Source organism: Salmo trutta, unplaced genomic scaffold (assembly GCF_901001165.1).
Source record: "Salmo trutta unplaced genomic scaffold, fSalTru1.1, whole genome shotgun sequence".
NCBI classification, from domain to species: Eukaryota; Metazoa; Chordata; class Actinopteri; order Salmoniformes; family Salmonidae; genus Salmo; species Salmo trutta.
Genome location: NW_021823195.1, coordinates 2615362 through 2641731, shown reverse-complemented (window position 1 = coordinate 2641731; position 26370 = coordinate 2615362). Strand labels below are relative to the sequence as shown.

At 41.7% G+C, this 26370-nt stretch overlaps 1 protein-coding gene across 1 annotated transcript; it reads left to right on the top strand.

Moving 5' to 3' along the window:
• The first annotated feature begins 20662 nt into the window (after window positions 1-20662).
• Window positions 20663-25479, top strand: LOC115189545 (cytochrome P450 26A1-like). Its single transcript, XM_029748169.1, has 7 exons — window positions 20663-20942; window positions 21038-21262; window positions 21442-21723; window positions 21847-21993; window positions 23205-23339; window positions 24144-24296; window positions 24879-25479. The coding sequence occupies exons 1-7, from the start codon at window positions 20754-20756 to the stop codon at window positions 25254-25256; spliced, it is 1509 nt and encodes a 502-aa protein (XP_029604029.1). The 5' UTR covers window positions 20663-20753; the 3' UTR covers window positions 25257-25479.
• The last annotated feature ends 891 nt before the right edge of the window (window positions 25480-26370 follow it).

Here is a 26370-nt window from a genome sequence, read left to right as displayed (position 1 = left end):
CACACACACACACACACACACACACACACACCATACACACACACACACACACACACACACACACACACACACACACACACACACACACACACACACACACACACCATACACACACACAGACACACACACACACCACACACACACACACAGATGGACAGACACACACACAGACAGACCAGACAGACAGACAGACAGACAGACAGACAGACAGACAGACAGACAGACAGACAGACAGACATCACCTTTCAGTTTCACCAGATTCGATGCATATTGTAAATAAGGAGAAGACAACACACACACACACAGACACACACACACACAGAGACACACACACACACACACACACGCACGGGGACATCAAGCTAAAAACAGTTTCTCTGTCAGGAATGAGAAAAGAGTGAAATGTTTTAAATGTATTTTTTAAAAGGCTCAGAATACTATGTTTTGTATATAGTGAGAGAGTTGCAGTGATTTGTATCACCACGGAATGTAAAGATATCTCAGATGAAGACTGAACAGGAAGCTGATGTTCACTAGGGGAAGTGGCCCAGATAGGGGACTGAGCCGTCAAGGAGAGGCTCCAATCCCCCCCGAGCCCTATGCGCCCTATGCGCCCTATCCGCCCTGCTCAAAAAGTAGTGTTCTATATAGGGAATAGGGCTCTGGTCAACAGTAGTGTTCTATATAGGGAATAGGGCTCTGGTCAACAGTAGTGCTCTATATAGGGAATAGGGCTCTGGTCAACAGTAGTGCTCTATATAGGGAATAGGGCTCTGGTCAACAGTAGTGTTCTATATAGGGAATAGGGCTCTGGTCAACAGTAGTGCTCTATATAGGGAATAGGGCTCTGGTCAACAGTAGTGCTCTATATAGGGAATAGGGCCCTGGTCTAAAGTAGTGCACTATGTAGGGAATAGGGCCCTGGTCTAAAGTAGTGCACTATATATAGGGAATAGGGCCCTGGTCTAAAGTAGTGCACTATATAGGGAATAGGGCCCTGGTCTAATGTAGTGCACTATATAGGGAATAGGGCCCTGGTCTAAAGTAGTGCACTATATAGGGAATAGGGCCCTGGTCTAAAGTAGTGCACTATATAGGGCCCTGGTCTAAAGTAGTGCACTATATAGGGAATAGGGCCCTGGTCTAAAGTAGTGCACTATATAAGGAATAGGGCCCTGGTCTAAAGTAGTGCACTATATAGGGCCCTGGTCTAAAGTAGTGCACTATATAGGGAATAGGGCCCTGGTCTAAAGTAGTGCACTATATAGGGAATAGGGCTGTAGTATAAAGTAGTGCACTATATAGGGAATAGGGCCCTGGTCTAAAGTAGTGCACTATATAGGGAATAGGGCCCTGGTCTAAAGTAGTGTACTATATAGGGAATAGGGCCCTGGCCTAAAGTAGTGCTCTATATATTGGATAATATTTAACACTACAGAGAATCACGCTGGGGATGTGTCACAAATGCCGTCCTATTTCCACAGAGCTCTGGTCAATGCCAGGGATGCACTCGCTCCCCGTCTCTGCCAAGTCCTTCAGCCCAGCTTGAATCAAAACAGCTTTGATTAGTGTCCAAATGACCTGCATGAACATAGTTCCACTGTTTAAACCCAGTACAGGACCAGAGACCTTTGTTCATTTACACTCAAACTATTATCTTTTGACAAGAAAAGACACCCAAAATCATGTTTTATTTTTGTTTTTAATTTTTTTTTGTATCGGCCAATTTATTAGCTAAATCAATTTCTTCTTGCATCCCCCAAAAGAATTTTACTTGTTTTTGTTCCTCAGGGTAAATGAAAGCTTTTGGTTTCAAATGCTTTATAATCTACCGTTAAAACATTTCAAGAAAAACAGCAATAAGGATCTCGTCTAGCCGCAGGTTCTGCTAACAGAACGACTTCTGTCTCAAATCTGAAATCACATTTCACAATTTGGATTTTATGGTTTTTAATCTCTGCTACTTTTTTAAACAGGCGTTTTTGCACTGAATAGCTATTTCAGTTAGCCTTTTTGTTTTTGTTTTTATATATATATATAAATAGTTGCTTGTAAATGTTATTGTACATACCTGCATATTTTGTAAAGAAAATAAGAATGCCGGTTTCCTTCTGTTAACGAATAAAAAAGGAGTTTGTTGTTATGAGATGCATCTCTTTAAATCTAAATATGTAAATTAATTAGTCTTTCAATGAATTAAATTAACTACTATTAGTCAATACAATTCTCAATTTTAATTTTTTTTGGTTTCTAGTGTCATAGTCAAAACAGGAAATCACTATTGAATAACCCGCTCCACATTCCAATGTGAAATGAACTGAGTGTTTCGTAAGGATGGACTGCCGTGGCGAGGGGTTAAAGAATACGCCCCCTGTAACCTAATTTTATTTTGTTTTTATTTGTGTGCAGTAATAAAAATGTGTTCTCTCAATCAAACGCAGACTGTTGTGTGTATATATATATGTATATATCAAAGCATTTTAATTGTTAAGTATTGACAGAAATGGTTCGCGTTGATGACATCACAGGAAGTTGATAACAGGAGATATTTTACCGATGACATCTTGTCTTTATGGGAAGCTAGTTAGCTTAGCTTATCTCAGGCCTAGAGGAGATGATGACACCGTCCTCGGGGCCCAGCCTGGCAGACCAACGTACACAGTCCCAGTTCTCCCCCCCGTGCAGAGGAGGAGGGTCTGTCCTGCTCTCTCAGCCACCAGGCGTTAATACTGTGAAGGACACAGCTGTGAAGGTTTCTCTGGGAATCACGAAACAACTGGCTGAACAAACCTGCTGCTCTAAGCCGTCCTGACAGGATATTCGCTCTACAACCCCAGTCCGTTTTCATTTAAACATCTGCCTGCCAGAGAGGTAAAGGGGTTTAGGTTACCTGACTGAAACAACATGTTTTTATTTTTCTCCACCTTTATTTAACCAGGTGGGCTAGTTGAGAACAAGTCCTTTATTTAACCTGGTGGGCTAGTTGAGAACAAGTCCTTTATTTAACCAGGTAGGGTAGTTGAGAACAAGTCCTTTATTTAACCAGGTAGGCTAGTGGAGAACAAGTCCTTTATTTAACCAGGTAGGCTAGTTGAGAACAAGTCCTTTATTTAACCAGGTAGGCTAGTTGAGAACAAGTCCTTTATTTAACCAGGTAGGCTAGTTGAGAACAAGTCCTTTATTTAACCAGGTAGGCTAGTTGAGAACAAGTCCTTTATTTAACCAGGTAGGCTAGTTGAGAACAAGTCCTTTATTTAACCAGTTAGGCCAGTTGAGAACAAGTCCTTTATTTAACCAGGTAGGCTAGTTGAGAACAAGTCCTTTATTTAACCAGGTAGGCTAGTTGAGAACAAGTCCTTTATTTAACCAGGTAGGCTAGTTGAGAACAAGTCCTTTATTTAACCAGGTAGGCTAGTGGAGAACAAGTCCTTTATTTAACCAGGTAGTCTAGTTGAGAACAAGTCCTTTATTTAACCAGGTAGGCTAGTTGAGAACAAGTCCTTTATTTAACCAGGTAGGCTAGTTGAGAACAAGTCCTTTATTTAACCAGGTAGGCTAGTTGAGAACAAGTCCTTTATTTAACCAGTTAGGCCAGTTGAGAACAAGTCCTTTATTTAACCTGGTGGGCTAGTTGAGAACAAGTCCTTTATTTAACCAGGTAGGCTAGTTGAGAACAAGTCCTTTATTTAACCAGGTAGGCTAGTGGAGAACAAGTCCTTTATTTAACCAGGTAGGCTAGTGGAGAACAAGTCCTTTATTTAACCAGGTAGGCTAGTTGAGAACAAGTCCTTTATTTAACCAGGTAGGCTAGTGGAGAACAAGTCCTTTATTTAACCAGGTAGGCCAGTGGAGAACAAGTCCTTTATTTAACCAGGTAGGCCAGTTGAGAACAAGTCCTTTATTTAACCAGGTAGGCTAGTGGAGAACAAGTTCTCATTTACAACTGCGACCTGGCCAAGATAAAGCAAAGCAGTTCGACACATACAACAACACAGAGTTACACATGGAGTAAAACAAACATACAATCAATAATACAGTACAAAAACAAGTCTATATACAATGTGAGCAAATGATGTGAGATAAGGGAGGTAAAGGCAAAAAAAGGCCACGGTGGCAAAGTAAATACAATATAGCAAGTAAAACACTGGAATGGTAGATTTGTAGTGGAAGAAAGTGCAAAGTAGAAATAGAAATAATGGGGAGCAAAGGAGCAAAATAAATAAATACAGTAGGGGATGAGGTAGTTGTTTAGGCTAAATTATAGATGGGCTGTGTACAGGTGCAGTAATCTGAGATTATGTTAATTAGTTGACAGTAGATCAATTAGCCTTGAGCAACACCTTCATTTGGGTGAACTGAATAAGTTGTACCGGTATTTCTGCTTTACCTGCAGCAAAAACGTCCTAATTAATTTGAAGAATTAAATGTATTTTTTTTATTTTTCTAGCAACTCAAGAATTGATGACGTCAAAGTATTCACAATGCAGCTATTATTTGTCTTGTTATAATGGACGAGTCAGCAATTTAGGCCTATTGGTGCTTTCTCTTACAACCTTGGTCATCAGACGGCTGGGGTTTCTGTACAGCACTTTGTGACATCTGCCGATTGTAAGAAGGACTTTTATAAATACATTTTGATTTGGTCAAATCAATCTTTGCTGGCAAGGTAGGTAGTTAATAAATATATTGAGTAAGACTCACATTTCTTTCAATCATTTACCCAGATTTTAGCAGAGGTGTAGAGAAGCATATTTAGTCTCTTAACAATATAACCAGTCAGGGGGATACAGACAGCTCAAGAGGTATGCTTAGATAAGCATAAAACATATATTTTGTTTTACATAGAATTAAACAAGGATCATGGGTAGATTGCAGGAAGAGGCTGTTTAGCCCCCAAACGGACCCCCCCCCCCCCCCCCCAGCCACATACATTGTGCCCCTCAGATTCTTGGCTGGACAAGGCCCCTGAGCCTGACAACCAACCAGACTGACTCTGACTGACTCTGGTCCTGGCTCTGACTGACTCTGGTCCTGACTCTGGTCCTGACTCTGGTCTTGACTCTGGTCTTGACTCTGGTCCTGACTCTGGTCCTGACTCTGACTGACTCTGGTCCTGACTCTGACTGACTCTGGTCCTGACTCTGACTGACTCTGGTCCTGACTCTGGTCCTGACTCTGGTCCTGACTCTGGTCTTGACTCTGGTCCTGACTCTGGTCTTGACTCTGACTGACTCTGGTCCTGACTCTGGTCCTGACTCTGACTGACTCTGGTCTTGACTCTGGTCCTGACTCTGGTCCTGACTCTGGTCCTGACTCTGACTGACTCTGATCCTGACTCTGGTCCTGACTCTGGTCCTGACTTGGCGATTCAGGAAGTGCTCTATTCACTACAGTGCGTCATCAGCGAAAGATCAAATATCCGACCCACTGATTCCGTGCTGTTTATAAAAACCCATCTGAACAGAACTGCTGTTTATAAAAACCCATCTGAACAGAACTGCTGTTTATAAAAACCCATCTGAACAGGAAGCAGAACAGAACCGCTGTTTATAAAAACCCATCTGAACAGGAAGCAGAACAGAACCGCTGTTTATAAAAACCCATCTGAACAGAACTGCTGTTTATAAAAACCCATCTGAACAGGAAGCAGAACAGAACCGCTGTTTATAAAAACCCATCAGAACAGAACTGCTGTTTATAAAAACCCATCTGAACAGAACTGCTGTTTATAAAAACCCATCTGAACAGGAAGCAGAACAGAACTGCTGTTTATAAAAACCCATCAGAACAGAACCGCTGTTTATAAAAACCCATCTGAACAGGAAGCAGAACAGAACCGCTGTTTATATAAACCCATCTGAACAGGAAGCAGAACAGAACTGCTGTTTATATAAACCCATCTGAACAGAACTGCTGTTTATAAAAACCCATCAGAACAGAACCGCTGTTTATAAAAACCCATCTGAACAGGAAGCAGAACAGAACCGCTGTTTATAAAAACCCATCTGAACAGAACCGCTGTTTATAAAAACCCATCTGAACAGGAAGCAGAACAGAACTGCTGTTTATATAAACCCATCTGAACAGAACCGCTGTTTATAAAAACCCATCAGAACAGAACCGCTATTTATAAAAACCCATCAGAACAGGAAGCAGAACAGAACCGCTGTTTATATAAACCCATCTGAACAGGAAGCAGAACAGAACCGCTGTTTATAAAAACCCATCAGAACAGAACCGCTGTTTATAAAAACCCATCTGAACAGAACCGCTGTTTATATAAACCCATCTGAACAGAACCACTGTTTATAAAAACCCATCTGAACAGAACCGCTGTTTATAAAAACCCATCAGAACAGAACCGCTGTTTATAAAAACCCATCTGAACAGAACCGCTGTTTATATAAACCCATCTGAACAGAACCGCTGTTTATATAAACCCATCTGAACAGAACCACTGTTTATAAAAACCCATCTGAACAGAACCACTGTTTATAAAAACCCATCTGAACAGGAAGCAGAACAGAACCGCTGTTTATATAAACCCATCTGAACAGGAAGCAGAACAGAACCGCTGTTTATAAAAACCCATCTGAACAGAACCGCTGTTTATATAAACCCATCTGAACAGAACCGCTGTTTATATAAACCCATCTGAACAGAACCACTGTTTATAAAAACCCATCTGAACAGAACCACTGTTTATAAAAACCCATCTGAACAGGAAGCAGAACAGAACCGCTGTTTATATAAACCCATCTGAACAGGAAGCAGAACAGAACCGCTGTTTATAAAAACCCATCTGAACAGGAAGCAGAACAGAACCGCTGTTTATATAAACCCATCTGAACAGGAAGCATAACAGAACCGCAGTTTATAAAAACCCATCTGAACAGGAAGCAGAACAGAACTGCTGTTTATAAAAACCCATCTGAACAGAACCGCTGTTTATAAAAACCCATCTGAACAGGAAGCAGAACAGAACCGCTGTTTATAAAAACCCATCAGAACAGGAGGCAGAACAGAACCGCTGTTTATAAAAACCCATCTGAACAGAACTGCTGTTTATAAAAACCCATCAGAACAGAACCGCTGTTTATAAAAACCCATCTGAACAGAACTGCTGTTTATAAAAACCCATCTGAACAGAACCGCTGTTTATAAAAACCCATCTGAACAGGAAGCAGAACAGAACCGCTGTTTATAAAAACCCATCTGAACAGAACTGCTGTTTATAAAAACCCATCTGAACAGAACCGCTGTTTATAAAAACCCATCTGAACAGGAAGCAGAACAGAACCGCTGTTTATAAAAACCCATCTGAACAGAACTGCTGTTTATAAAAACCCATCTGAACAGGAGGCAGAACAGAACCGCTGTTTATATAAACCCATCTGAACAGAACCGCTGTTTATAAAAACCCATCTGAACAGGAAGTAGAACAGAACCGCTGTTTATAAAAACTCATCTGAACAGAACCGCTGTTTATATAAACCCATCTGAACAGAACCGCTGTTTATAAAAACCCATCTGAACAGGAAGCAGAACAGAACCGCTGTTTATATAAACCCATCTGAACAGGAAGCAGAACAGAACTGCTGTTTATAAAAACCCATCTGAACAGAACTGCTGTTTATAAAAACCCATCTGAACAGGAAGCAGAACAGAACCGCTGTTTATAAAAACCCATCTGAACAGGAAGCAGAACAGAACCGCTGTTTATAAAAACCCATCTGAACAGGAAGCAGAACAGAACCGCTGTTTATAAAAACCCATCTGAACAGGAAGCAGAACAGAACCGCTGTTTATAAAAACCCATCTGAACAGGAGGCAGAACAGAACTGAGTTCATGACTATTATATGAAAAGAGTTTAAAAGGGTGAGTTTATTTTTCTAACTTCAATGGCACATTCTACATGTAATACACTTGCTATGTAATTTGGAATATTTTTGACTCGGTTGGATAGCTAATACTGTTTCTTCCATTTGCAAATAATCGCACCAACTGTTGTCACCTTCTCATCAAGCTGCTTGGCGATGGTCTTGTAGCCCATTCCAGCCTTGTGTAGGTCTACAATCTTGTCCCTGACATCCTTGGAGAGCTATTTGGTCTTGGCCATGGTGGAGAGTTTGGAATCTGATTGATTGATTGCTTCTGTGGACAGGTGTCTTTTATACAGGTAACAAACTGAGATTAGGAGCACTCCCTTTAAGAGTGTGCTCCTAATCTCAGCTCGTTACCTGTATAAAAGACACCCGGGAGCCAGAAATCTTTCTGATTGAGAGGGGGTCAAATACTTATTTCCCTCATTAAAATGCAAATCAATTTATAACATTTTTGACATGCGTTTTTCTGGATTTTTTTGTTGTTATTCTGTCCCTCACTGCTCAAATAAACCTACCATTAAAATTATAGACTGATAATTTCTTTGTCAGTGGGCAAACGTACAAAATCAGCAGGGGATCAAATACTTTTTTCCCCTCACTGAATTAGCGGACTGATGGAGCCATCTGTAGCCCCCCCCCCCCCCAATAAAATCTGGGGCCCCCCAAACATAGGCTGAATAAAAAAGTAATTATTGTTAGGTATCACAACTGAGGATAAAACCCAAATGCAGTTAGTTCGAATAACAGACGTTTATTGACAAAACGGGGCAGGTAGAGAGGTCAGTAATCCACGGCAGACTCAGAAAGGTACTGAACAGCAGGCAGGTTCAGGGCAGGCAGAATGGTCCAAACCGGGAGAACTAGAAAACATGGACTAGAGAGAACAGGAGTACGGGGGGAAAAAACACGCTGGTAGGCTTGACAAAACAAGACGAACTGGCAACAGACAAACAGAAAAAGAGGGGACAGAGAGCTGTGAGACAGCGGTTTAATCCTTGATACATGAAAAGTGGGATGTATACGGAGGGTTTGTATACTACAGATTTTAGAGATGGCCGAAAGGGACGATAAAATTGTGGGACAGTTTGTGGGACTCCACCCAGAGGGGCAGATCCCGAGTGGGGAGCCAGGGTCCCGTGGCGGTCTACCTGTCGTTGACGCCTAGAGGTGGTCTTGAGAAGAGCAGACCGAACTCTCTTCCAGGTACGGCGACAGCGGCGGACGAACATCTAGGCCAGGGTACGCTGACCTCTTCCTCCTCCTTGCTAAGGGAATAGCAGGGGCTGATGACCCATCTAATACTCGAAAGGCGAGAGACCAGCGGCTGAGCAGGAGAGGGTGCTGCTGGCTCCAGGTGGTGGGGTTGGCTGAGACGAGGCAACGAAGAGTCGTCTCCAGGTCCTGATTGGCTCGCTCCGACTGGCTGTTTAGACTGGAGGTGGAACCCGGAGGACAGGCAGACCGACGACCCAATGAGTGTGCGGAACGCCTTCCAGAACCGGGACAAGAATCAGATCAGTGGTCGGTACTACATGATTCCATATGTGTTATTTCATAGTTTTGATGTCTTCACTATTATTCTACAATGTAGAAAATAGTAAAAATAAAGAAAAACCCTGGAATGAGTAGGTGTGTCCAAAGTTTTGACTGGTACTGTATATACAGGATGTAAAGTCTGTTATTTATAGAGCATTTATGTACAGGATGTAAAGTCTGTTAGTTATAGAGTATTTATAAACAGGATGTAAAGTCTGTTATTTATAGAGTATTTATATACAGGATGTAAAGTCTGTTAGTTATAGAGTATTTATAAACAGGATGTAAAGTCTGTTATTTATAGAGTATTTATATACAGGATGTAAAGTCTGTTAGTTATAGAGTATTTATAAACAGGATGTAAAGTCTGTTATTTATAGAGTATTTATAAACAGGATGTAAAGTCTGTATATTTATAGAGCATTTATGTACAGGATGTAAAGTCTGTTAGTTATAGAGTATTTATAAACAGGATGTAAAGTCTGTTATTTATAGAGTATTTATAAACAGGATGTAAAGTCTGTTATGTATATACAGGATGTAAAGTCTGTTATTTATAGAGTATTTATATACAGGATGTAAAGTCTGTTATGTATATACAGGATGTAAAGTCTGTTATTTATAGAGTATTTATAAACAGGATGTAAAGTCTGTTATGTATATACAGGATGTAAAGTCTGTTATTTATAGAGTATTTATATACAGGATGTAAAGTCTGTTATTTATAGAGCATTTATGTACAGGATGTAAAGTCTGTTAGTTATAGAGTATTTATAAACAGGATGTAAAGTCTGTTATTTATAGAGTATTTATATACAGGATGTAAAGTCTGTTAGTTATAGAGTATTTATAAACAGGATGTAAAGTCTGTTATTTATAGAGTATTTATATACAGGATGTAAAGTCTGTTAGTTATAGAGTATTTATAAACAGGATGTAAAGTCTGTTATTTATAGAGTATTTATAAACAGGATGTAAAGTCTGTATATTTATAGAGCATTTATGTACAGGATGTAAAGTCTGTTAGTTATAGAGCATTTATGTACAGGATGTAAAGTCTGTTATTTATAGAGTATTTATAAACAGGATGTAAAGTCTGTTATGTATATACAGGATGTAAAGTCTGTTATTTATAGAGCATTTATATACAGGATGTAAAGTCTGTTAGTTATAGAGCATTTATATACAGGATGTAAAGTCTGTTAGTTATAGAGCATTTATATACAGCATGTAAAGTCTTATTTATAGAGCATTTATATACAGGATGTGAAGTCTGTTATTAGTTATAGAGCATTTATATACAGGATGTAAAGTCTGTTATTTATATACAGGATGTAAAGTCTGTTATTTATAGAGCATTTATATACATGATGTTTATATAATGACCAGGCGATGAGTGAATTATGTAATAGAATTTACCAACCTGAAACATTCCTTTTGTCCTTGTGGATTTTTTTTTAAATTGGTACATTTGACAAAGTTAACCAAATGGAATACTTTCCCCATTGTACCGATACTCTGAATTAAAAGGAGCTTCTTCTGTCGGTGAAGAAGCCAGAAACAGACCAAGAAACTTTGTCTCAGTTCCAAATGACATGCTATCCCCTTTATAGTGCACTACATCTGACCAGGTAAAGTATAGCACTATATAGGGAATAGAGTGCTATTTGGGAACGTGTCTGGCTTTCTTTCCCTGCGATGTGTTATGTGATAATAACGAGCTGGCATCAAAGATCAGTGGTCGGCCCGACCTGTTTACACATTACACCCCATTCTAAATCAGATCAGTGGTCGGCCCGACCTATTTACACATTACACCCCATTCTTAATCAGATCAGTGGTCGGCCCGACCTATTTACACATTACACCCCATTCTAAATCAGATCAGTGGTCGGCTCGACCTATTTACACATTACACCCCATTCTAAATCAGATCAGTGGTCGGCCCAACCTATTTACACATTACACCCCATTCTAAATCAGATCAGTGGTCGGCCCGACCTATTTACACATTACACCCGTTCTAAATCAGATCAGTGGTCGGCCCGATCTATTTACACATTACACCCATTCTAAATCAGATCAGTGGTCGGCCCAATCTATTTACACATTACACCCGTTCTAAATCATGATCCCCCTTTTCTCTTCTCTCACACCTTTTTCATTTCAATACAAATCTGACGTAATAAATGGCCCATTGTTTCCCATTCGACTAAAAAAAACAACACTTGAGGGTGTTTTTCCACAGGATGGCGATAACTCCACCTACCGGGACTCCCTCCCTTAAACAAGCCCAGAGAGATTAGACCTGACAGGGGGAATGGCTGCACCTAGAGCCACTGGGTCGGTGGAGGGACTGGAGGGACTGACCTCTGGGTGAACAGCTGAGCGGTGCCTCTCCTGGGTGGAGGGACTGACCTCTGGGTGAACCGCTGAGCGGTGCCTCTCCTGGGTGGAGGGACTGACCTCTGGGTGAACCGCTGAGCGGTGCCTCTCCTGGGTGGAGGGACTGACCTCTGGGTGAACCGCTGAGCGGTGCCTCTCCTGGGTGGAGGGACTGACCTCTGGGTGCTGAGCGGTGCCTCTCCTGGGTGGAGGGACTGACCTCTGGGTGAACAGCTGAGCGGTGTCTCTCCTGGGTGGAGGGACTGACCTCTGGGTGAACCCGCTGAGCGGTGCCTCTCCTGGGTGGAGGGACTGGAGGGACTGACCTCTGGGTGACCCCACCCTCTCCTGGGTGGAGGGACTGACCTCTGGGTGACCCCACCCTCTCCTGTTGTGACAGCACCTCCAACTGCACATACGTCATGCAAACCTACAAATCAAATCTCCTCCCCTCTATAAGTGGACAGAGGAGCCCTTTGCACAGCGCCTCAAGCTGCATACTGGACCCTATTCCAACTAAACTACTGAAAGAGCTGCTTCCTGTGCTTGGCCCTCCTATGTTGAACATAATAAACGGCTCTCTATCCACCGGATGTGTACCAAGCTCACTAAAAGTGGCAGTAATAAAGCCTCTCTTGAAAAAGCCGAATCTTGACCCAGAAATTATAAAAAACTATCGGCCTATGTCGAATCTTCCATTCCTCTCAAAACTTTTAGAAAAACTTCCTGAAGACAAACAATGTATACGAAACGCTTCAGTCTGGTTTTAGACCCCATCATAGCACTGAGACTGCACTTGTGAAGGTGGTAAATGACCTTTTAATGACGTCAGACCGAGGCTCTGCATCTGTCCTCATGCTCCTAGATCTTAGTGCCGCTTTTGATACCATCGATCACCACATTCTTTTGGAGAGATTGGAAACCCAAATTGGTCTACATGGACAAGTTCTGGCCTGGTTTAGATCTTATCTGTCGGAAAGATATCAGTTTGTCTCTGTGAATGGTTCGTCCTCTGACAAATCAATTGTAAATTTCGGTGTTCCTCAAGGTTCCGTTCTAGGACCACTATTGTTTTCACTATATATTTTACCTCTTGGGGATGTCATTCGAAAACATAATGTTAAATTTCACTGCTATGCGGACGACACACAGCTGTACATTTCAATGAAACATGGTGAAGCCCCAAAATTGCCCTCGCTAGAAGCCTGTGTTTCAGACATAAGGAAGTGGATGGCTGCAAATTTTCTACTTTTAAACTCGGACAAAACAGAGATGCTTGTCCTAGGTCCCAAGAAACAAAGAGATCTTCTGTTGAATCTGACAATTAATCTGGATGGTTGTACAGTCGTCTCAAATAAAACTGTGAAGGACCTCGGCGTTACTCTGGACCCTGATCTCTCTTTTGAAGAACATATCAAGACTGCTTCAAGGACAGCTTTTTTCCATCTACGTAACATTGCAAAAATCAGAAACTTTCTGTCCAGAAATGACGCAGAAAAATTAATCCATGCTTTTGTTACTTCTAGGCTCGACTACTGCAATGCTCTACTTTCCGGCTACCCGGATAAAGCACTAAACAAACTTCAGTTAGTGCTAAATACGGCTGCTAGAATCCTGACTAGAACCAAAAAATTTGATCATATTACTCCAGTGCTAGCCTCCCTACACTGGCTTCCTGTTAAGGCAAGGGCTGATTTCAAGGTTTTACTGCTAACCTACAAAGCATTACATGGGCTTGCTCCTACCTATCTTTCCGATTTGGTCCTGCCGTACATACCTACACGTACGCTACGGTCACAAGACGCAGGCCTCCTAATTGTCCCTAGAATTTCTAAGCAAACGGCTGGAGGTAGGGCTTTCTCCTATAGAGCTCCATTTTTATGGAATGGTCTGCCTACCCATGTGAGAGACGCAGACTCAGTCTCAACCTTTAAGTCTTTACTGAAGACTTATCTCTTCAGTAGGTCCTATGATTAAGTATAGTCTGGCCCAGGAGTGTGAAGGTGAACGGAAAGGCTGGAGCAACGAACCGCCCTTGCTGTCTCTGCCTTGTCGGTTCCCCTCTTCCCACTGGGATTCTCTGCCTCTAACCCTTTTACAGGGGCTGAGTCACTGACTTACTGGTGTTCTTCCATGCCGTCCATGGGAGGGGTGCGTCACTTGAGTAGGTTGAGCCACTGACGTGGTCTTCCTGTCTGGGTTGGCGCCCCCCCTTGGGTTGTGCCGTGGCGGAGATCTTTGTGGGCTATACTCGGCCTTGTCTTCGGACGGTAAGTTGGTGGTTGTAGATATCCCTCTAGTGGTGTGGGGGCTGTGCTTTGGCAAAGTGGGTGGGGTTATATCCTGCCTGTTTGGCCCTGTCCGGGGGTCTCATCGGATGGGGCCACAGTGTCTTCTGATCCCTCCTGTCTCAGCCTCCAGTATTTATGCTGCAGTAGTTTGTGTCGGGGGGCTAGGGTCAGTCTGTTACATCTGGAGTATTCTCTTGTCTTATCCGGTGTCCTGTGTGAATGTAGATATGCTCTCTCTAATTCTCTCTTTCTCTCTTTCTTTCTTTCTCTCGGAGGACCTGAGCCCTAGGACCATGCCTCAGGACTACCTGGCATGATGACTCCTTGCTGTCCCCAGTCCACCTGGCCATGCTGCTGCTCCAGTTTCAACTGTTCTGCCTGCGGCTACGGAACCCTGACCTGTTCACCGGACGTGCTTGTTGCACCCTCGACAATTACTATGATTATTATTATTTGACCATGCTGGTCATTTACGAACATTTTAACATCTTGACCATGTTCTGTTATAATATCCACCCGGCACAGCCAGAAGAGGACTGGCCACCCCTCATAGCCTGGTTCCTCTCTAGGTTTCTTCCTAGGTTTTTGGCCTTTCTCAGGAGTTTTTCCGAGGGAATTTTTCCCAGCCACCGTGCTTCTTTCACATGCATTGCTTGCTGTTTGGGGTTTTAGGCTGGGTTTCGGTACAGCACTTTGAGATTTCAGCTGATGTACGAAGGGCTATATAAATAAATTTGATTTGATTTGATAAAGAAAGACACATTGAGGTTTGGTCATTAAAACATGAAACTGTGAACGAATGATGTTAAAAATAGTTTGATCTGTCGTTAATTATCCTAGTGGGTTACAGGCTAGTAGTGATAATATATATTACATTATCCTAGTGGGTTACAGGCTAGTAGTGATAATATATATTACATTATCCTAGTGGGTTACAGGCTAGTAGTGATAATATATATTACATTATCCTAGTGGGTTACAGGCTAGTAGTGATAATATATATTACATTATCCTAGTGGGTTACAGGCTAGTAGTGATAATATATATTACATTATCCTAGTGGGTTACAGGCTAGTAGTGAGAATTTATATATCTATTATTCCTAGTGGGTTACAGGCTAGTAGTGATAATATATATTACATTATCCTAGTGGGTTTACAGGCTAGTAGTGATATATATATTACATTATCCTAGTGGGTTACAGGCTAGTAGTGATAATATATATTACATTATCCTAGTGGGTTACAGGCTAGTAGTGATAATATATTACTTATCCTAGTGGGTTACAGGCTAGTAGTGATAATATATATTACATATCCTAGTGGGTTACAGGCTAGTAGGGATATATATATTACATTATCCTAGTAGGGTTACAGGCTAGTAGTGTATATATATTACATTATCCTGTGGGTTACATGGCTAGTAGTGATAATATATATTACATTATCCTAGTGGGTTTACAGGCTAGTATGATAATATATATTACATTATCCTAGTGGGTTACAGGCTAGTAGTGATAATATATATTACATTATCCTAGTGGGTTACAGGCTAGTAGTGATAATATATTACATTATCCTAGTGGGTTACAGGCTAGTAGTGAGTAATATATATTACATTATCCTAGTGGGTTACAGGCTAGTAGTGATAATATAATATTACATTATCCTAGTGGGTTACAGGCTAGTGGTGATAATATATATTACATTATCCTAGTGGGTTACAGGCTAGTAGTGATAATATATATTACATTATCCTAGTGGGTTACAGGCTAGTAGTGATAATATATATTACATTATCCTAGTGGGTAGTTTACAGGCTAGTAGTGATAATATATATTACATTATCCTAGTGGGTTACAGGCTAGTAGTGATAATATATATTACATTATCCTAGTGGGTTACAGGCTAGTAGTGATAATATATATTACATTATCCTAGTGGGTTACAGGCTAGTAGTGATAATATATATTACATTATCCTAGTGGGTTACAGGCTAGTAGTGATAATATATATTACATTATCCTAGTGGGTTACAGGCTAGTAGTGATAATATATATTACATTATCCTAGTGGGTTACAGGCTAGTAGTGATAATATATATTACATTATCCTACTGGGTTACAGGCTAGTAGTGATAATATATTACATTATCCTAGTGGGTTACAGGCTAGTAGTGATAATATATATTACATTATCCTAGTGGGTTACAGGCTAGTGGTGATAATATATATTACATTATCCTAGTGGGTAGTTTACAGGCTAGTAGTGATAATATATATTACATTATCCTAGTGGGTTACAGGCTAGTAGTGATAATATATATTACATTATCCTAGTGGGTTACAGGCTAGTAGTGATAATATATATTACATTATCCTAGTGGGTTACAGGCTAGTAGTGATAATATATACTACATTATCCTAGTGGGTTACAGGCTAGTAGTGATAATATATATTACATTATCCTAGTGGGTTACAGGCTAGTAGTGATAATATATATTACATTATCCTAGTGGGTTACAGGCTAGTAGTGATAATATATATTACATTATCCTAGTGGGTTACAGGCTACTAGTGATAATATATATTACATTATCCTAGTGGATAGTTTACAGGCTAGTAGTGATAATATATATTACATTATCCTAGTGGGTAGGTTACAGGCTAGTAGTGATAATATATATTACATTATCCTAGTGGGTTACAGGCTAGTAGTGATAATATATATTACATTATCCTAGTGGGTAGGTTACAGGCTAGTAGTGATAATATTAACTACATTATCCTAGTGGGTTACAGGCTAGTAGTGATAATATATATTACATTATCCTAGTGGGTTACAGGCTAGTAGTGATAATATATATTACATTATCCTAGTGGGCTACAGGCTAGTAGTGATAATATATATTACATTATCCTAGTGGGTTACAGGCTAGTAGTGATAATATATATTACATTATCCTAGTGGGTTACAGGCTAGTAGTGATAATATATATTACATTATCCTAGTGGGTAGTTTACAGGCTAGTAGTGATAATATATATTACATTATCCTAGTGGGTAGTTTACAAAGGCTAGTAGTGATAATATATATTACATTATCCTAGTGGGTAGTTTACAGGCTAGTAGTGATAATATATGACATTATCCTAGTGGGTAGTTTACAAAGGCTAGTAGTGATAATATATATTACATTATCCTAGTGGGTTACAGGCTAGTAGTGATAATATATATTACATTATCCTAGTGGGCAGTTTACAGGCTAGTAGTGATAATATATATTACATTATCCTAGTGGGTTACAGGCTAGTAGTGATAATATATATTACATTATCCTAGTGGGTTACAGGCTAGTAGTGATAATATATATTACATTATCCTAGTGGGTTACAGGCTAGTAGTGATAATATATATTACATTATCTTAGTGGATAGGTTACAGGCTAGTAGTGATAATATATATTACATTATCCTAGTGGGTTACAGGCTAGTAGTGATAATATATATTACATTATCCTAGTGGATAGGTTACAGGCTAGTAGTGATAATATATATTACATTATCCTAGTGGGTTACAGGCTAGTAGTGATAATATATATTACATTATCCTAGTGGGTTACAGGCTAGTAGTGATAATATATATTACATTATCCTAGTGGGTTACAGGCTAGTAGTGATAATATATATTACATTATCCTAGTGGGTAGTTTACAGGCTAGTTGTGATAATATAAAGTAGAAGGCTCCAATTAAAACGTTTTATTCCAACAAGTGGGAAGCCATTTTATCTCTTGACCTAATTACACTGTTACGGCTTTATGTGATTTGTGTGATTGACCGACAGCGAGAGATAATAACTGTTCTGCTGTAATTGCTGTCTCGGTGTTCGTTCGTGCTCGGTCTCCGTTCTCCTATCTCGTTATTTTGATGGACGGTGAACTTGGCGAGGTTGGTGCGCGGGAGTTCACCGAGATGTCAGGGTCCGGGGTGTAGGGCACTGGCAGGTCACCGCCAGCGTTTGGGAAATGAGGAGAGATCCCCCTCCCGGTGTTGCTGAGCCTCTCCCGCCTCCAGCTAATCGCTGACGATGCGCCCCCCCCCCTCCCGAAACAGACCTCATATCTCTCAATCTCTTTCTCCGTTTCTCTCTCACACACAGACAGACAGAGAGGCGCGCGTAATAGCTATGCATTTTGTTGGGACGGGAAGCACGAAAAACAACCATCACTGGTGGCCATTTAAGGCAACGTCCTGGTTGTAACTAAAGGAAATATATGATTGGTCACGGGGTCAGACGGTGGTTTTATTGGCTGTTATTAAAAGGCGCGTATTAAAGACCACCTGGATATAACAGTTAAATGATGTGTCCGTATGGACTGTTGTGAATATCCATTGAGGGTTGGTCCCGTGTGGCTCAGTTGGTAGAGCATGGTGTTTGCAACGCCAGGGTTGTGGGTTCGATTCCCACGGGGGGGGGCCTGTACGGAGAATACTTTTAATGAAATGTATGCATTCACTACTGTAAGTCGCTCTGGATAAGAGCATTTGCTAAATGTAGAAATGTAAACATGGATGTACTCTTGAACTTCAGCTGACACCAGTGTGGACTAGAGTCAGGAAATGACATCACGGAACTATTTCACACAATGTTCTTATTCACCGGAGGAGGGCAGTTTTGTTTGAGATAACCTATAGGTCTCAAACGTGTAGTAAAGGTAATGCCATAATACACGTCCTTCAGTTCTCTAGGATAGGCTATGTGGTTCTTTTAATTAAACCTGAGAATATGAGCGATTTCTCCTCGATCTATTAGCATGGATTACTACATACATAGTGACGAGGTGAACTGCAGGGCAACACTTCAGCACCTCGGTGAGACCCGAGAGAGAGAGAGAGAGAGAGACAGAGAGAGAGAGAGAGAGAGAGAGAGAGAGTGAAAGAGAGAGAGAGAGAGAGAGAGACAGAGAGAGAGAGAGAGACAGAGAGTGATGAGATACAAGAGAGAGAAGAGAGAGAGAGAGGAGAGAGAGAGAAACAGAGAGAGAGAGAGGAGAGGACAACAGAGAGAGAGAGAGAAGGAGAGTGACAAAGAGGGGAAGAGGAGACAAAGAGAAGATAGAGAGAGAGAGGAGAGAAAACACAAGAGAGAGAAGAGAGATAGACAAGAGAGAGAGACATAAGAGAGAGAACAGAGACAGAGAGATAGAGATATAGAGAGAGAGAGAGAGAGAGATAGACAAGAGAGAGAGAAGAGAGAGAGAGAGACGAGAGGAGACAGAGAGAGGGAGAGAGACCAGGAGAGAGAGAAGAGATGAGGAGAGGAGCAGAGAGAGAGGGAGACAGAGAGAGAGAGAGACATGAGAGAGAGAGACAGAGAGAGAGGAGAAGACACAGAGAGGAGAGGACAGGAGAGGAGACGAGAGAGAGAGGAGAGAGAGCAGAAGAGAGAGATAGAGGAGGAGGACAGAGAGAGAGAGAGACACAGAGAGAGAGAGAGAGAGAGAGAGAGACACAGAGAGAGAGAGTGAGAGAGACAGAGAGAACGGGAAAGTAGAATGTGTGGAGCCATGCTGTCTCCTGCTTGACTGGCTAAGTCGTCTGTCCGTCCCATGTTATAGCTGTCGTAAAAAAAAAAGGGATTCCAAATACACTGGGTTGGTTCAGCCGTGTTTACTTAACATGTTTAGCCAACCAGTAACCTTGTTAACACTAAGACAAGTTGGGTTTTTTCCCCAACCAACTGACCCAAGTTTGAACCCACTGCAAGCAAGATATCATTTATTTTATATTTTTATAACAGAGGCATTTCCACAGATACAGACAGAGCAGCGTCACCGACGGCAGAGGGACGCGGTAGAGTCAAGACAGCCAACAGGTTAAAGTCTCAGTCTAGATTAGACCAGTTTAACCAGGGTGAACACTACGTCACCGGACATCTACAACTTGGCAGTTTAGCCTTCCAAAAAAAACAACTGTCATTAATTCGTATAACCTAATAAAATACAATATAAACACATTTAGTTATTCCAACAAAATGCTGGATTAAAGCTTTCACACGATTGTTAACTGATTTAATTTGACCACATTCGGCTTTATTTAATGTATGAGTCGAATAAAGCAAAGACGTGTGTTGTAATTTAAAGAGGATTAAAGGTAAAGGATTTAAAGTCGGAGCCAACAGCGCTAATTGAAATGTGTTGAAAGCTCTTTCAATTAAGACCCCGCCCCGGGGCACGACACGCAGAACTCATCACATGTAATGAGGCTAAACGGCGGAATACTTGCAACAAAGACACCTTGGATGGTTCCTATTGTTAGAGGGACTTAACACCTTTTCAGAGTTAAATCCCTGATTGTGCGTCTCCAGCAGGAGGTGGTATTAAAATGCGCCGATAACAAATGGTTTTTTTTGGAGAGGCTGCTGCTCGGTGGGAGGAGCGAAATGACACAACAATTAAAGATGAACTTTGTGTGAACTAATTTCTGTCGCCAAGCCAAAGTAACAGGAGGCCGAGACCTGGGGGGGAAACGGGTATAAAAGGCCGTAGAAAACACCCGAGACTTTCAGTAGCAAACAAACTCTTCCTCCATCTAAAAGTCCTCACAGGTTTATAGTTGGTTTGGTTTTACTCGACTCGTTACGCGCACTGGTACAATGGCTTTGAACACTTTGGTGGCGACACTTCTGTGCACCATTGTGCTTCCAATCTTTCTTTTTCTAGTCGCGGTGAAGTTATGGGAAGTTTATTTGATCCGTGGTCGGGATCCCAGCTGTCGAGCCCCTCTCCCACCTGGATCCATGGGCTTACCTTTCATTGGAGAGACGCTCCAACTCCTTCTCCAGGTAACTATAACACTTTCAAACTTAATAATAATAATAATAGTAATATAGCATAATATGTTTTCCGTTTAATAAACATTTTATTTATTTTATTGCAGAGGAGAAAGTTCCTGCGGATGAAACGGCGGAAGTATGGCTGCATTTACAGAACGCATCTCTTTGGCAACCCCACGGTGCGTGTCATGGGAGCGAACAACGTCAGACAGATTCTGCTGGGCGAACATAAACTTGTCGCGGTGCAGTGGCCCGCTTCCGTCAGAAGTATTTTGGGATCGGACACGCTCTCCAATATGCACGGGACTCAGCACAAAAACAAGAAGAAGGTGCGTAGGTGGTTTAAAACTTTTTTTTTGCACGATTGTTCGCTCCCATGTTTAAAATGGCAAATTAAATGTATTTTACGCATAGATATTTGGCTAAAATCAGCACCTATTTAAAGTGTTTTTTTATTTTATTTTAAATGTCCCTCCCGTCTTAACGGAAAGTTGCTCCTGTATTTTAGGCTATAATGAGAGCTTTCTCCCGGGATGCCTTGGAGCACTACATCCCCGTGATCCAGGACGAGGTGAGGAGCGCCGTGGCGGAATGGCTAGAGAAGGACTCCTACGTTCTAGTCTACCCGGAGATGAAGCGCCTAATGTTCCGCATCGCCATGAGGATCCTCCTGGGCTTCGACCCGGACCAGATCAAAACCGACGAGCAGGAGCTGGTTGAGGCTTTTGAAGAGATGATCAAGAATCTTTTCTCCCTGCCCGTCGATGTCCCCTTCAGCGGTTTGTACCGGGTAAGTAGCGGTACACTCAATTCTAATTCTATCACTTTTTTTTTTTTTAAACAATGTATTTTGAATATTGTCAGGGCCTAAATTAATGTTTTAAAAAAAATAACCATCTCTTTTTATCTACAGGGATTGAAAGCCCGAAATTTAATCCACTCCAAAATCGAGGAGAATATCCAGAAAAAAATAGACGGTGGTGACGAGGTGAAACACAGAGATGCTCTACAACAACTGATTGACATCAGTAGGAACAGTGACGAGCCGTTCAGCATGCAGGTAATACTCTCTACCCTATACATGTACCCCCCATGTTCAGCATGCAGGTAATACTCTCTACCCTATACATGTACCCCCCATGTTCAGCATGCAGGTAATACTCTCTACCCTATACATGTACCCCCATGTTCAGCATGCAGGTAATACTCTCTACCCTATACATGTACCCCCCATGTTCAGCATGCAGGTAAATACTCTCTACCCTATACATGTACCCCCATGTTCAGCATGCAGGTAATACTCTCTACCCAATACATGTACCCCCCATGTTCAGCATGCAGGTAATACTCTCTACCCAATACATGTACCCCCCATGTTCAGCATGCAGGTAATACTCTCTACCCAATACATGTACCCCCCATGTTCAGCATGCAGGTAATACTCTCTACCCAATACATGTACCCCCCATGTTCAGCATGCAGGTAATACTCTCTACCCAATACATGTACCCCCCATGTTCAGCATGCAGGTAATACTCTCTACCCTATACATGTACCCCCCATGTTCAGCATGCAGGTAATACTCTCTACCCTATACATGTACCCCCCATGTTCAGCATGCAGGTAATACTCTCTACCCTACACATGTACCCCCCATGTTCAGCATGCAGGTAATACTCTCTACCCTATACATAGCCTAGTGGTTAGAGTGTTGGGGCCGGCAGGTAGCCTAGCGGTTAGAGGCAGGGTAGCCTAGCGGTTAGAGGCAGGGTAGCCTAGCGGTTAGAGGCAGGGTAGCCTAGCGGTTAGAGGCAGGGTAGCCTAGCGGTTAGAGGCAGGGTAGCCTAGCGGTTAGAGGCAGGGTAGCCTAGCGGTTAGAGGCAGGGTAGCCTAGCGGTTAGACCGTTGGGGCCAGTAACCGAATAAGAATATGTTCTTAACCGACTTGCCTAGTTAAATAAAGGTTAAGTAAAATATAAAAAACATTTTTAAACGGTGTATTTATCAAGTTATTTTTTTTAATGTGTAAATAAACAGATGATAAATGTACATTTAAACCAGATGTGGTGTTATAAAAATCTCTGCTTAGTGAGTAATAATAAAAAACAAATGTCTCTCTGTCTCTGTCTGTCTCTCTGTCTCTGTCTGTCTCTGTCTGTCTCTCTCTCTGTCTGTCTCTCTCTCTGTCTGTCTCTCTCTCTGTCTGTCTCTCTGTCTGTCTGTCTGTCTGTCTGTCTCTGTCTGTGTCTCTCTCTGTGTCTCTCTCTGAAGGCTATTAAGGAGTCAGCTACAGAGCTTTTATTTGGAGGCCATGAGACCACTGCCAGTACAGCCACCTCGTTGGTCATGTTCCTGGGACTCAACCCCGACGCGGTCAACAAACTCAGACAAGAACTGCACCAGCAGGTAACAACCTGTTATTTATAGCTGGAAATCAGCAATTCAATCAATATTCATCCACTCATTTACTAGGACATTGATCGTGTCCTTTTAGATCTCATTGGCTTATGGAATGATTGTGAAATAATTATGTCTCTCTCTCTCTGTGTGTCTCGCTCTCTCTCTGTGTGTCTCGCTCTCTCTCTCTGTGTGTCTCGCTCTCTCTCTGTGTGTCTCGCTCTCTCTCTGTGTGTCTCGCTCTCTCTCTGTGTGTCTCGCTCTCTCTCTGTGTGTCTCGCTCTCTCTCTGTGTGTCTCGCTCTCTCTCTGTGTGTCTCGCTCTCTCTCTGTGTGTCTCGCTCTCTCTCTGTGTGTCTCGCTCTCTCTCTGTGTGTCTCGCTCTCTCTCTGTGTGTCTCGCTCTCTCTCTGTGTGTCTCGCTCTCTCTGTGTGTCTCGCTCTCTCTCTGTGTGTCTCGCTCTCTGTGTGTGTCTCGCTCGCTCTCTCTCTCTCTGTGTGTGTCTCGCTCGCTCTCTCTGTCTCTCTGTGTGTGTCTCGCTCGCTCTCTCTGTCTCTCTGTGTGTCTCGCTCGCTCTCTCTGTCTCTCTGTGTGTCTCGCTCTCTGTCTCTCTGTGTGTCTCGCTCTCTGTCTCTCTGTGTGTCTCGCTCGCTGTCTCTCTGTGTGTCTCGCTCGCTGTCTCTCTGTGTGTGTCTCGCTCGCTGTCTCTGTCTCTCTGTGTGTCTCGCTCGCTGTCTCTCTGTGTGTCTCGCTCGCTGTGTGTCTCGCTCGCTCTCTCTCTGTGTGTCTCGCTCGCTCTCTCGCTGTGTCTCAGGAGGAACTAGGTGTGGATCTGCTGGGGCAGAATGTGAACATTGAGGTGTTGGAACAGTTAAAGTATACAGGCTGTGTCATCAAAGAGACCTTGAGGATAAACCCACCAGTACCCGGAGGTTTCAGAGTGGTGCTGAAGACATTCCAACTCAATGTAAGTTCGCCTTTTTTTTTACAGATGATTTGAATACAATACTAATCTGTCAATTTGATATCTTTCTGACGGGATAGTGACTGAAACTCCAGACCAGTTGTCTAACAGCTGGTGCTTTAAGCACCAGCTATCAGCTCACAGATCACTGCACCTGTACATAGCCCATCTATAATTTAGCCCAAACTACTACCTCTTCCCCTACTGTATTTATTTATTTATTTTGCTCCTTTGCACCCCATTATTTCTATTTCTACTTTGCACTTTCTTCCACTACAAATCTACCATTCCAGTGTTTTACTTGCTATATTGTATTTACTTTGCCACCGTGGCCTTTTTATTGCCTTTACCTCCCTTATCTCACCTCATTTGCTCACATTGTATATAAACTTATTTTTCTACTGTATTATTGACTGTATGTTTGTTTTACTCCATGTGTAACTCTGTGTTATTGTATGTATTGAACTGCTTTGCTTTATCTTGACCAGGTCGCAATTGTAAATGAGAACTTGTTCTCAACTGGCCACCTGGTTAAATAAAGGTGAAATAAATATATAACAGTGCTGTGTTATTCTACGTATCCAGGGTTACCAGATCCCCAAAGGCTGGACCGTCATCTACAGCATCTGTGATACCCACGACGTCGCCGAAGTCTTCCCCAACAAAGAGGACTTCAACCCGGAGCGTTTCATGGACAAATCCTCCGAGGACTCGTCGCGTTTTAACTACATCCCGTTCGGAGGCGGCACCAGGATGTGTGTAGGGAAAGAGTTCGCCAAGGTCGTCCTCAAGGTCGTCCTGATAGAGCTGACGCTGCGATGTAACTGGACTCTATCGAACGGTCCCCCGACCATGAAGACTGGACCTACGGTCTACCCTGTTGACAACCTGCCCACTGTGTTCAGCAGTTACACCCAGCGACCATCAAACACACCTCCCATATTAAAAGCTATGAAATTGTAAATATAAAATATTGTAATGGGGGTTTTTCGATGAAAATGATAAATACTTGATATGTTAATACATAGATTTGTGTATATTTTATGTTTTATAGAAACAAATGATACTATCTCATGGATCACTGGCCTTCCATTTAAGGTGTCTATGTACATTTGTTGACTTTTGTTATATAGCTTTTCATATCTTACTGCAAATTATTTATATTACACGTTATTGTATGGATTTTATTTAATAAAACATGTTTTGTTAATAAATGTTGTTTTTACTAATGTGACATTTAGACCTGGTATTGAACATGTTGCATCACAATGTCAGACTCAATCTAAACAAACAAGTTTCCACTTTCCCTCACGGTCAGTAGACTCTGGGGTGTCTAGTCTGGAGACTCGCCGATTCTATATAAAGAAAATCAATAAGTCAGGGAAGTAAAAAATAAATGCATCCCATGAGGAATATAAACGGAGCAGTGGATGGTATGATGACAGCCAGGACCAAGAACCCCCAGCAGCATTAACCTCCCTGGGTCAACAGCCAGTGGAATCGCATGGCGCGAAATACAAATACCTCAACTTCAATTTCTCAAACGTATGACTATTTTTACACCATTTTAAAGACAAGACTCTCGTTAATCTAACCACATTGTCCGATTTCAAAAAGGCTTTACAGCGAAAGCAAAACATTAGATTATGTCAGGAGAGTACCCTGCCAAAAATAATCAGACATTTTCAAAGCTAGCATATAATGTCACAAAAACCAAAACCACAGCTAAATGCAACACTAACCTTTGATGATCTTCATCAGATGACACACCTAGGACATTATGTTATACAATACATGCATGTTTTGTTCAATCAAGTTCATATATCAAAAACCAGCTTTTTACATTAGCATGTGATGTTCAGAACTAACATACCCACCGCAAACTTTCGGTGAATTTACTAAATTTCTCACGATTAACGTTCACTAGATACAGAACTCCTTTTTGCAATCGCTGTGTCAGATTTTAAAATAGCTTTTCGGCGAAAGCACATTTTGCAATATTCTGAGTAGATATCATGGCTAGCTAATTTGACACCCACCAAGTTTGGCCCTCACCAAACTCAGATTTACTATAAGA